Below are 12,968 nucleotides of genomic sequence, written 5' to 3' on the forward strand. Positions count from 1 at the left end.
TGATCCAACTGCAACTATCAAGTTTAAGGGTCACAGTAGATCAAAAAGTGTATAAAATTTTCCAGAATAACAAACCAGAAGATTGCGAAAAGTTCAAAATCTAGTCAAGGCATAGATAAAGGAAAGAAGACAGAAAATAGAAGTATGCTTGTAAGAAAATAAAACATAACTATCGATGTTCTAAAAGAAAGAGATTTGCAATAGTTAATGACATAAAGAAAATACTAGAGAAATTGGAAAATATTCCCCTGTACTCTTGAAGACTAACACTATATCCTGGAAATAGTGGGGAACAACCATGGAAGTTGAATGAGATGCTCAAACAAATGAGTATTAGTAAAGATTTAATACTGAAGGAATTAATGGACTAAAATGTGATAATTCCCAGGACCTGATGACCTGTATCTTATGATACTTGCAACTGAGCAACTGTCCAGGACAATGTGTTTGTTGTATGATATTAAGAACAACACTTAAAAAAGGTGAACACGATGAAGCAAATATTTTACAGGGTTTGACAGAATGGATGCCCAGATGCCATTTCCTTTGGCCATTGGGTCTAAAATCAGAGGCATAATTTCCAATTAAAGGGTCAGCCATTCAGAGCAGAGGAAAAACTTCTTCAGCCAGAGACCTCTGAATCTTTAGAATTCTTTACCAAAAAAGTTAATGCTAACTCAGTTAATACTGAGTATCAGCATATTCAGGACAGAGCTTGATAAGTTTTTATCACTACAAGAATCGAGATAGGAGGTTAATGCAGGAAAGTGGGAAAGTGGTCAGCTATGATCTTAATGAATGGCAGAGCAAGTAAACTAGGGTGAATAGCTCACTTCTGCTTCTATTTCCTATGTTCTAACAAGAGGTCAAGTGGAAGTGGGATAGTTGTTTCTATTCTTATCCAAAGGTCGTCATGCTTGACATACTATAAAAACAGCACATTAGTTTCTCATTTACCTGTGAACATCCACCTCTACCCCACAGTACTCTTGACCATTTCACTAGCCCTCGATTTTTAGACCTGCATATCCAACAAATAGTACTAGATGAACAGAAACTTGGCTCAACTAAAGACTGGAAAAGCCCAAGCCATATTCGATCACAAACTCCATTTCTTAACTACTGACACCATCCCTCTCTTCCAGATAAATGAAAGTGAACCATACCTTTGATCGTTTTGACGCGAAATTTAACTCCCAAGACAAGCTTGAGACCACACAACTATATCACCACCAAGATGACTCCCAACTCTGTGGTGACATCCATGCTTAAACTCCTCTGTGGATGCCATGGCCCAAAGCCCTGGAGCTTTCCACTTCCTTTCTCCCTTTAGAACGTGTTTTTAAGCTCATCTTCAACCAAATTTTAAGTTGAGATCTTTCTACCTTGACATGTGGCTAGATTATAATTTTTTGATGGCAACAGTGCTGCTGTCAAGTCCCTTTGGAGCACTTTGCTACCTCAAAAACTTGATATGAACATCATTGTTGCTAAAGAAAAATCAGAACTATTGTGTACCTTACCTCCTGGATGCAACTCATGACAATATTATTTTATCCAAGACAAGGTGTAAAACTGAAGTACAATGGCATTGTTAAACAGATATAGGAAGGTAACGACTTACTTTGCAGTTCTATTCTCATTTGGAGAATGGCACACTGCTTGGAGAAAAGAGACATTAGAAGTCTAGTTTTCTGTTTCTTTAAGTTTATTTAATTGAGTAAAAATCAATTTTTCTCTTAATTTCTGATTAAGCCTTCATACCTACACATTGGTCATATGAAATAATGAAATGTCCTCTCCCATTATAGCTGCGCTGAAGAATAACTTAGGAACTCACAATATTTGTCTTGCAATCCTATTTGTTTTCTTTTTTATATATAAAAAGCTATCCTTCTCCTTTTGCATAAAACTTTGGTCAGTCCAGTGATAGGCTGCTGTGTTAGCTTACTTTTAAGAATTTATCCAAAACTATACGCAGTGGGTATGAAGGAAAGGAAATTTCAGAAATAAATAAGAGGTCAGAATATTCATGCTTTGGATACTAGTTTTATCAATTCCAATTTAAATTTCTCTAGTCATGGCAATCTGTTTCCAAAGTACTCTTCCCTTCACAATGAATCAGATCTGCAACAACCTGCTTTTGGAAGGTTCTGACGTACACTGTCTGCGCTTGATACAGCTACACTGTTCGTGGGGGGAGGGAGAGGGAGAGAACAAACTTTCAAACAACAGAATATGATTATTTGAACTCCATAACATCAATCAGAGTTCTTTATGAGTTGTCTGCCAGAGTTCAGCAGCGGGCCCAAATTTACAGTTTGACAAATAGAGCCAACAGTACAATTCAATTACATGTAGATTATACCAAGACTGGGTTTGTTACTCAGATGTGTACCTGGAGGAGTGTATGCATCTAATGATGAATGAACAAGCACAGAGCGCCTCTTGGAAGGCATCGGCATTTTTCTCTCTTTGTATTTGGCGAGTGCAGCTTGGACTGCTTCTGTGTGCAAGTCTGTGGGAACAGAAAGATGAGCAAACAATATGATTAAATTTGCAACTGCCAACCTCTGAGATTTAAAAGAACACATTAAAAATTAGTCTTCTAATGCAAAGTACTGAAAGGAATGTGTGGTGCTGTGAAATTCTGAGATGGAAATCTGTCCTCTAGGCAATGAGTTTTAGATTACAAGAACACCATTGCATGGAGTTATCGGAAACCAGCTGCCACTCAGATGGGTGGGGGTTAGGAAGAAAACAGAGATAAAGTTATCCCAAGAAACCTGCAAAAACAATGTGTAATTCAAGAACCTTTCATGAATCAAGATACAAGAGAAATTTTCCCCAAAGGGATTGGAATGGAAATTTACAAAAGTCAATGATGAACTGCAATAAACCTGGTTATAATATTTAAAATCAGCAATCGTTTAAAATATTTTCAAATGTATGAATGTAGCTAATCCTTTAATTGGCAGGACATGTCCAGATGAAATTTCTGAACAAAAGCCAAGAAGGACGACAATGAGATCATTCTGCAACAAGTAAATACTTGTAACTATAGGAATCGCCAATTCTATGACACAAGGTTATTTGAATCACAGAACTCACCTTTATTTTCGGCATTACTTTGAGAATCACATCAACAAGAATGCTTGTGTTACAACTAACACAAATTACAAAACCCATTTCATTAAGCTAAACCTCAATATGGCATCTTCATATTGATCCGAATTCTTACACTGCTGTGATCTCAAATGAAAAAATGACAATAGCTCCAAATCAACTGTAAATCCAAAAGGTATTCTAGCAGCTCTAGCTCAAATAATTTATCCTCCATACTTCCATGAAAATGCCGTTTTGCCCAGCCAGGTAAATACGTATTTGTATCCCAATTAAGTTTATTAATACTGCCACATGTCTACGTGGCATAGTCCATGATCCAAAGCCACACTGGTAATGCTCCCCAATTCCTTCTGTGCTACACTGACAATTGCATTAGTGCTACTTCCCGCACCCAAGCTGAGTTCATTAATTTCATCAAATATGATCCAAGTTTCACCTTGCTCTCAAATTTACTTGGTCCATCTCTGACACCTCTCTCCGCTTTCTTGATCTATCTCCACCTCTCAAGACAGGTCATCTACAAACATAATTTTTTTATAACCCCAATGACTCTCAGTTATCGAGACTATACTTCTTTCCACTCTGTCACTTGTAAAAATGCTATTCCCTTGTCTCAGTTCCTTCAGCTATGCCACATCCGTTCTCAGAAAGATATTTTTGTTTCCAGAACATCCAAGATGTCCCCTTACCCACATCTGCTCCATTTCCCGCAAGCTTGCCCTCACCCCATCCCACCCTGACCTAACAGATTAGGCTTTTTCTTGTCCTCACCTACCACCCATGAAGCTCCACGTCCAAAACATCATTCTCTCCAATTTCTGCCATCTCCAAGAGAATCTTACCACCAGGCACATCTTCACTTCCACCATCCACCTTCCCTGCTTTCTACGGGGATCACTCTGCGTCCCTTTGTCCCTTCCTGCACATCTCCCTTCAGCTGTGACAAGTGCTACATCTGCCCCGACATCTCCTCCCTCACCAACATTCAGGCACCTGAGCAGTGAAGCAGCACTTCACCTGTGAGTCTGTCATTTACTTGATCTGGTGCTTCCAGTGCACCCTCTTCTATATCAGTGATGCCTGACAGATTGGAGGACTGCTTCATTGAGCACCTTCATTCTGCCCCCCCTACCCCGCAACACATGGGATCTCCTGATTTCAAATCGATTTCACATTTCCACAGTCTCCTCTACCGCCACAATGAGGCCAAATGCAGGTTGTAGGAGCTGCATCATATTTTGTCTGGGTAGTCTCCAACCTGATGGCATGTATATTGATTTCTTTAACCCTCAGTAACCACTCCCCTCTGTTTCCATACCACTTTCTTTGTTTTAGTTGTGTATTTAATATTTCAGTAATATTTGAGTAAGAGTGTGAGTGTGTGTGTGTGTCATAATCATACTTTATTGATCCTGAGGGAAATTGGTTTTCGTTACAGTTGCACCATAAATAATTAAATAGTAATAAAACCATAAATAGTTAAATAGTAATATGTAAATTATGCCAGGAAATAAGTCCAGGACCAGCCTATTGCTCAGGGTATCTGAGCCTCCAAGGGAGGAGGGTCCAAGATGTCCAAGATGGCATGCAACTTGGACAGCATCTTCTTTTCAGACACCACCGTCAGAGAGTCCAGTTTCATCCCCACAACATCACTGGCCTTACGAATGAGTTTGTTGATTCTGTTGGTGTCAGCCTGCTGCCCTAGCACACAACAGCAAACATGATAGCACTGGCCACCACAGCCTCGTAGAACATCCTCAGCATCGTCCGGCAGATGCTAAAGAACCTCAGTCTCCTCAGGAACTGGAGACGGCTCTGACCCTTCTTGTAGACAGCCTCAGTGTTCTTTGACCAGTCCAGTTTATTGTCAATTCATATCCCCAGGAATTTGTAATCCTCCACCATGTCCACCCTGACCCCCTGGATGGAAACAGGGGTCACCGGTAACCTTAGCTCTCCTCAGGTCTACCACCAGCTCCTTAGTCTTTTTCACATTAAGCTGCAGATAATTCTGCTCACACCATGTGACAAAGTTTCCTACCGTAGCCCTGTACTCAGCCTCATCTCCCTTGCTGATGCATCCAACTATGGCAGAGTCATCAGAAAACTTCTGAAGATGACAAGACTCTGTGCAGTAGTTGAAGTCCGAGGTGTAAATGATGAAGAGAAAGGGAGACAAGACAGTCCCCTGTGGAGCCCCATTGCTGCTGATCACTCTATCGGACACACAGTGTTGCAAGCACACGTACTGTGGTCTGCCAGTCAGGTAATCAAGAACCTTGATTACATGTGGTGTGTGTGTGTGTGTGTGTGTGTGTGTGTGTGTGTGTGTGTGTGTGTGTGTGGGGCGTGTGTGTGTGTGTGTGTGTGGGGCGTGTGTGTGTGTGTGTGTGTGTGGCGTGTGTGTGTGTGTGTGTGTGGGGCGTGTGTGTGTGTGTGGGGCGTGTGTGTGTGTGAGTGGCGTGGGTGTGTGAGTGGCGTGCGTGTGTGAGTGGCGTGCGTGTGTGAGTGGCGTGCGTGTGTGAGTGGCGTGCGTGTGTGAGTGGCGTGCGTGTGTATGTGCGTGTGTATATAGGTTAATTAAGCATTCTTGGTTGTTTAAATAATTCATATTTATATGTACAAATAGGAGAATTACTCATGTCATCACACTACCGTGTGATATACATGTACCTCACTTAAAATAAACCTAAAATTAGACTCACATTTCAGACTCCTAGGTCTTCCTTTAAATTAGTTTAATGTTTTGAAGTTACAAAACATATCCGTTTTCCCTCACGCCTGTTTAGCTCTCCTCTACCCTTGACTTGCCCACCACACCCTTGATTTCCCACCTCTATTTCATCGTCCACCATCCTATCAGATTCTTCCCTTCAGCCTTTTAACTCTTCTACATAATCATCTCTCCGCTTTTCACATCATCCTCCCTTCCTCACTCATCCACCTTCCCCCTCACCTGGTCTCACTTAACGTCTGCAAGCTTGTACACTTTCCCCCTTCCCCGACATTCTTATTCTGGTTTCTGCCCCCTTTCTTTCCAGCCACGATTAAGGGTCTTGACTTGAAATGTTGACTGTTCATTCCCCTCGATAGATGCTGCATGACCTATTGAGTTCCTCCAGGATTTTGCTCAAGATTTCCAGTTTCGGCAGTTTCTCATGTCATGCAATTTGTTGTTTTGTGGTAGCGGTACAATGCCAGACAAAAATTACTATAAGTTACAAAAAATCAATAACTGGTACAAAAGGAAAAAATGAGGTAGTGTTCATGGACCATCCAAAAACCTGATAGCACTAGGGAAAAAGCTGTTCCTGGAACTTTGAGTATCACCTTCCCAATGCTAGTAAGTTGGAAATGGCATGTCCCCAATGGTGATGAGGACCTTTAAAGATTGATGCCATCTTCTTGAGGCGCCATCTCCTGAAGATGGCCTCTATGGCAGGGAGTGTTATGCCATGATAAATGCCAGTCCTACAATAGTGCTCAGTGGCAGTTGCAGGCGTAGTTTGGTTCATTAAATTTATCATTACATTTCAAAGTAACTGTTTAAAAATGCCTCCATTCTTTCATATGTTAAGAGTAGCAGCACAAATTTCATTAGGGAGTAAAGGGATATTTCACTTTGAATGAGGATTCTTTCCTTGGAGACGGTGAAGAAATAGGCCAATTTAATAACTTATTTTATTTTAGTATCCAATTATTTATTAATGTGTTGGGAAAACAACTTAATATTTGAATTATTTAATTCAATTGTGGAAGTTTTTAATTTGTAAACTGTTACAAAGCCTAGGCACCAATATTTTGCCTCTTGCCTTGTCTCCTGTCAAAGGCTGACAGGGCGTTTTAATTGCTAACATCTGTATCTAAGAAGTCAGAGTCAGCTTATTCAACTCTCCAATATCGTTCAGGTAAGCAATGTTAGAGCTGGATGAAATGGAAACTATGGGTAGCAAATCTCATCATAAGGTGAACCAAGTTCTCTTTGCCCCAACTTTAGAGGTTAAAAAAAATCACTCAGTGGCCATCAACCTGAAGCACTTACTCTTGTACTCTACAGTATATGATAAATTGTTCAAGGGACCATGATGTTCCTAATAATTTTATGACCAAAGGAACATTATTGCTAAAAGTCAATAAGCTTAATTAACCAAGATTACAAGTATTAAGATGTACCTTAAAGAATAAATTTTCCTAGCAGGATAATAAGACTTACATGTAGAACTGCATAGTGCATAATCCTACTGACAATTCTCAGAGGCTTATGAAACCAGAATACCTGGAAAGTAGTTGGATTTGATGAACTAATGCACAAGTAGTTCCATCATGATAAACTTATCAAGTAATACAAAGAAAAGTACAAGTGTACCATTATTAAAATAATATATCACAGTAAGGCATTTAAACAGTAAGCAAAAAGTACACAAACACTGGATATCTGAAATAAAAACAAGAAAATGTTGGAAATATTCAGGTGGTCAAGCAACATATGTGATGAGAGAAACAATCAGGATTTCACATTGTTGAAATTTTAATGAAAGATCAACCTGAAATGTTAATCGTGTATTTCCAGAATTTTGTTTTTATTTTAAGAATACTTGGAATGACTGAGGAAAAGGCAATAGCGCTTTCTTTACTGGAAATGTAACTTGAGAGATTCTCTGTATCACCATTGATTGGCGATCAGAACTCTGGAATTGAGCACTGACATTTGCTGAAGTAAAAAGACAGACAAGATTTACAGGGAAGTTGCCAGAATTAGAAGGCCTGAGTTTGTGAGAAAGGTTGACCAGGCTTGGTCTTTATTCCTTGGAACTAGGAGATTGAGGGGCAATCTTTTGGCAATATTTTAAATTATTAAAGGCATACGGTAGATGCGTCTCACGGTAGGGGAGTCCAAAACTAGGGGACATAGATTTTAGGTTGAGAGGGGAAAGATTTAAAAGGCACTCAAGAGGCAAAGTAACTTGGATATGTATCTGGAGGGATATGGACCAAACTCAGGAAATTGGAACTAGTTGAGTGGGCACCGTGGATCTAAGGGCCTTTATCTATGCTATACTGTTTGAACACTGTGACTCTAACTGAACTGCAAGACTCAACTGGAGCCATGAATAAGGTAGTATGTGTTAAAAAATGCAGCCTAAAGAATACCAACTCCAGTTAAGGCTTTAGACAGGATTAGTGGACAAAAGGACTTTTAAGCATTTTGTCTGGGAGAACAAAGAGCTCAACTGAGGTTGACAAACTGATGTTCCTGGACAAGATGAATATCAGGTAGAAAAAGATGTAATCCCCTGGCAGTGATTTACAAGGTGAGAGTAAGGGAAGGTAACTCAAAGACTGTGATACTCCTGACAAAGTCTTGAAGCATGTTCATATTATGCATGCTCATTTTGCCAGAAGACAGGCACAGGATCACAATGGTACTGGTCCAGCACAAGTGTTTGCTAGGATTTCTCATCATTTGAGTGAGAAACCACAAGGGTGCCTGCATCTCCTACCTCTAACAGTTCAGTTCCTGATTCTCGGTCTTCTGCATCAACCAGATCCCAAAACTACAACTATTAAATTTGAACAGAACAGGAAAATGGTGGTAAAGGACCTATTAAAAAAAAATCACTTCTACACAGTGTTTTACAGAGAACTTGACTATTTTATTTTACAGAGTGTAAATAACATCTGGAATATAGCCTAATTAGCAATTAAGAGACTTATTGCATTTTTAAACAGAAAGAACCAACACTGACTTGATAAAAATAACTTGTTGAGGAGCTAATTAACTACAAATGCAACAAATTCCTGGATTGGAAGCTCCACCATGGTACATAGAGAACAAAACCACCACTGAAACCTGAAAGCCAAGACCGACAGAAAACCAATAAATTTAAGGTCATGTATGGTGGGTGAAAAGAACCCAAGAGCTAAAGAAACTCACTGACAGCCATAATGCATGCTGATTCCTTATCCTCGTCAAGTTTTTAAACCATCTCAAGCCCAAACCAGCCGAGAATCAAAAATGGCACTGCACTCATGAAGGGCAGAAGGCAGTCAGTGCCAACTGAAAGGAGAAGTTGAAAAATCTCCTCAAATGCAACTCTGTCCTTGATGAAAGAGCTCTTGACTCCATCCCCCAGCCATCTAGTTGCTCCAGCCCTGTCCAGCCCCTGGTCAACAAGACAATCAAGAGGTCATATAGCAACTAAAATACAAGGCCTTGAGAATAGATAGTATCCCTGGCTAAGTTTTGAACTTGATAATAAAGAATTCCCGTAGCAAATACACAACTTTATCTACCACATCCAGATCTGCCAGGCGACTTCAGAAAACATCACCACAAAATAAGTAGAATCCAACTGCTATAACTACAAAGTGATTTCCCTGATGTATGCTACAGGAAAAAAAATCAGTGTTAGGGCTTTCCACTGCCTTCTTGCAGTGGCCAAAGAGCTATGAATCACAGTGTGGATTCTAGCCCTCAAGCAGCACATGGGACATCTTACCTGCTTGACAACTCCATGAGAAAGGCAGGATAGAGCACAAACCAATATCCATAGCCTTTTTCATCCTCACTGAAGCCTCTGATTCTATCAATTAGAATGAACTATGAAATAGCCATATTTAAGGTAATCTGCAGAAATTAATTTCCAGTTTATCTTGGCTTCACAATAGCATGCAGATCATGATCCTAATAAACAAGTGAACAATAGATTCATTTGCCATGCAGACCTCGACATGGAGCGCAATAAACAGCACAAATTTAAGCATGACCAGTCCAGCTTTCTGTACGCTTCAAGGTCTGGACAAATTACAGCAGACACTAAAAATTACTGGAGATATAAGGTGAATGACTTCACAAAATCCTCCACATCTGCAGGCAGAATAAAGTCACACGAGTGTACTAAGACTCTAATTATACTGTTAGCTCCAATAATTGTGGTATGTCACTTGTATGTAAGCACCAGACTTGTGAGCCAAATGTTCTATTCTAACTTCTGTCACAGGAAGAGATTACTAGACGGCAAAGAAAATATTCGAGAATGTTCTCAAAGCAAAGAAGTGCAAAATCCCCACCCACTCCTGGGAATCCGGGACTGACACCAAAAACATTAAGTCCATACAATGAGCACAAATGGGAACATCTTCAACAGAGGAAGGGACATATCATCTTATGAACTTCCCAGCTGCCTACCTGCTGAACACCTTTCTCTATTTTTAGCAAAATGTACTGGTCCCACACTGGCCTTAAAAACTGATATAGATGCAATACAGCATGGAAACAGGCTCTGCGTCCCAAATGCTCCATTCCAACCGAGATTTTCAAATTCTTGTGTATGGCTCCAAGATTTTTTTTGGGGGGGGGGGGGGGAAGAGATAAACAGGAGGGAATGTGAAAATCCAAACATATATAATGGCTTCGAGGAAACCATACCATAAAAGATTAAAAAAAACAAATACCATGTGAAGGCTACCATGTGATTGTGTTGTATAAAGTGCCACCTAAATTACCCCTGTGACTGGTTTCCCACAGCCAATGAAGCAATCTGCAGTACTGAATGGCAATATAAATTATTCTTATTCCTTTAATAATAAAGGGTATAAATTTTAAAGAGAACATAGTAAATCCTCCACAGTAGAATATATTGCAATCTTCTCTATTTCATGGAAGAAATCTTTGTGGACCATTTTGCTTTCACAGGTAGATCTGAAAAGCATTAGGAAGTACTAAAGCTATCTTTTTAGTTCCAGTGCAAATGAGTGTATAGTACAGGAAAAAAAGGAAAGGTCAACATGTTTCTAAGCTCAGAAATGAATACACCCAACTCATCACAAAAAATGTTGGATTACACAGTGCAATAGTTGCTGAACAACTTCAAAATAGGATTTAAAAAGACATTTTTCAAAAAATGGAAAATTTGCTCAATACAATTATTTTCAAATCAATTAAAACACTCATATGAAAATGTCATTCACAATAAAAGACCAATTCTGTTTTGTTCAATCTTTCCTCGCCTCTTCTTAACTTAATCATGACTTACCAGATCGATAGCGTTCATCTCTGGAATTGGAGGCTCTGGATTTGGGCTGTCTGGATGCAGCCACAAAAGGGACATTAGAGGAAAAAGGTGAAGATTGGAGAGGACCAGGAAGTCTGGGCTCAAGCTGAAAAGGATCTACACCTGCAAAAACAAAAGAGGTTTAATCTTTAAGACATCTCTCTCCTTTCTGCTCTTTCTCTCACTTATCCATGTGAATTTTCAGTTTACTGCATACATGTGTCTGTGTGTACATATACAGTGGATTCTGGTTAATAGGGACCTATTGGGACCAGTATATTTTGGCCCAATTAAACTGCTTCCCTAATTAGTTGAAGTTTCATGGAAATAATTAAAAATAAAAGACAAACTATCATTTAACTAAGTACCAATTTATGTATTTAAATGAAATACAGAACAAATTAGAACACTACCAATGCTACTTGGTACTATAAAACTGTGTATTAGTTTCTAATAGTTATCGATGGAGGAATTTATCCAGTATACGGGGTGTCCAGGGAGGGGTAGCACCTCCATGTCCATCTGGGACAGCTCACTCGGTTTTGTCTCCACCGGTCACTCAGCTCTCACCTATGGCTCCAAGCAGCCCTTTGCATGTGACAGCAACCACACTCCAATACACTGTTTGCCAGTGGACTAAACCAGGTGAGGTGGCCAGCAAGATCATACCCCCGTGAAACAGGGGCATGCCTGTCCTAGAATAGGAAGCCAACTCCAGCAGATGAGATCAACAGTGAGATCCAACATCCAAGAAGGCAGTTCTGCAATGCCTCACGGAGGGCGAAGGGCATGATAAGGCACAGAAGAAATTATGGTCATCCACTGCAACCAAGTAAGACCCCTGTTTGTGATGATTACTCGTACCACTGGATCCCGACTTCCTAGGTTGAAAGTGGAAATGTCCCAGTGCAAAGGCTTTTCCACCTTAAAAACTCTCACACACAGGTTTCGCTGTCACTGTCAGATATGACCAACAACCAGCATGATGCCATGTTGTTTTTATTGACTGTAAATGAACAAAATTAGTGCAGACACCTAATGGACTGCCTTCATGCAAGGCTCAACAACTGAATCCTCCAAATCTTCATTTTCATTGAAATAATCATGAAGGTTGTTGATAATCTCAAATTCTTTGTATTTCCTAACCTGATGAAGTAGCAAATTCGCTTCATTTTCACTCCCAGTCGTTTCTGGCATCTCCAAGCCTAATTGCTTGAAATGGCGGTGAGCAAGACAGTTCCAAATTGTCATACTGCTCATTTCTCACCAACTATCAGTGACAAAAATCACTGCTTTCCAAAGACAAACACATGCAACTGATCACTCTAAGCACAGTGTAGTGTCTTAACAGCCACACAAGTGCACAAAACTGATGCTAATTAGAAACTGTTCGGCAACAGTATCCTGCCCCAATTAAATAACAGCGTGTCCCAAATAAACGAAAGGAATCCCAGCTATTTTCTTGATTTAGTTTTTCTTTAAGAGTTGTTCCAAATACGCGGCTGCCTGATTAGCCAATGACCCAATTAACCGGAATCCATTGCACTGGAATTCAAGTAATTCAAAAGATACAGGATTGATTGATTAATTAATTTTCAAAATGAATCGAATTTGGCAATCTACACTTCTCTTCATTTAAAAAGAGGCTGCACCTTGAAAAATATCTTCAAACCCAAGCACGTCATTCAGGCCTACATAATTGTCACTAAAACTACATAATAGTCACTGTTAATTTCAGTAGCAAAATTTAAATGATTCGCCCCACACAAGGAATTATTATGGAAA

At 39.8% G+C, this 12,968-nt stretch overlaps 1 protein-coding gene across 2 annotated transcripts in view; it reads right to left on the reverse strand.

The window, feature by feature from the left end:
- Positions 1–12,968, reverse strand: part of LOC134348396 (disco-interacting protein 2 homolog A-like) — a 296,806-nt gene that overhangs the window by 140,827 nt on the left and 143,011 nt on the right. For both annotated transcript variants that reach the window (XM_063051696.1, XM_063051695.1), the window contains 2 exons: positions 11,166–11,306; positions 2,399–2,518 (listed from right to left, as the gene is read on the reverse strand). In XM_063051696.1, coding sequence (XP_062907766.1) covers positions 2,399–2,465 — 67 coding nt within the window. In that variant the 5' untranslated portion in view covers positions 2,466–2,518; positions 11,166–11,306. The remainder of the gene's footprint in view (positions 1–2,398; positions 2,519–11,165; positions 11,307–12,968) is intronic.

This window comes from Mobula hypostoma, chromosome 6 (genome assembly GCF_963921235.1).
Source record: "Mobula hypostoma chromosome 6, sMobHyp1.1, whole genome shotgun sequence".
In the NCBI taxonomy this organism is placed as follows: domain Eukaryota; kingdom Metazoa; phylum Chordata; class Chondrichthyes; order Myliobatiformes; family Myliobatidae; genus Mobula; species Mobula hypostoma.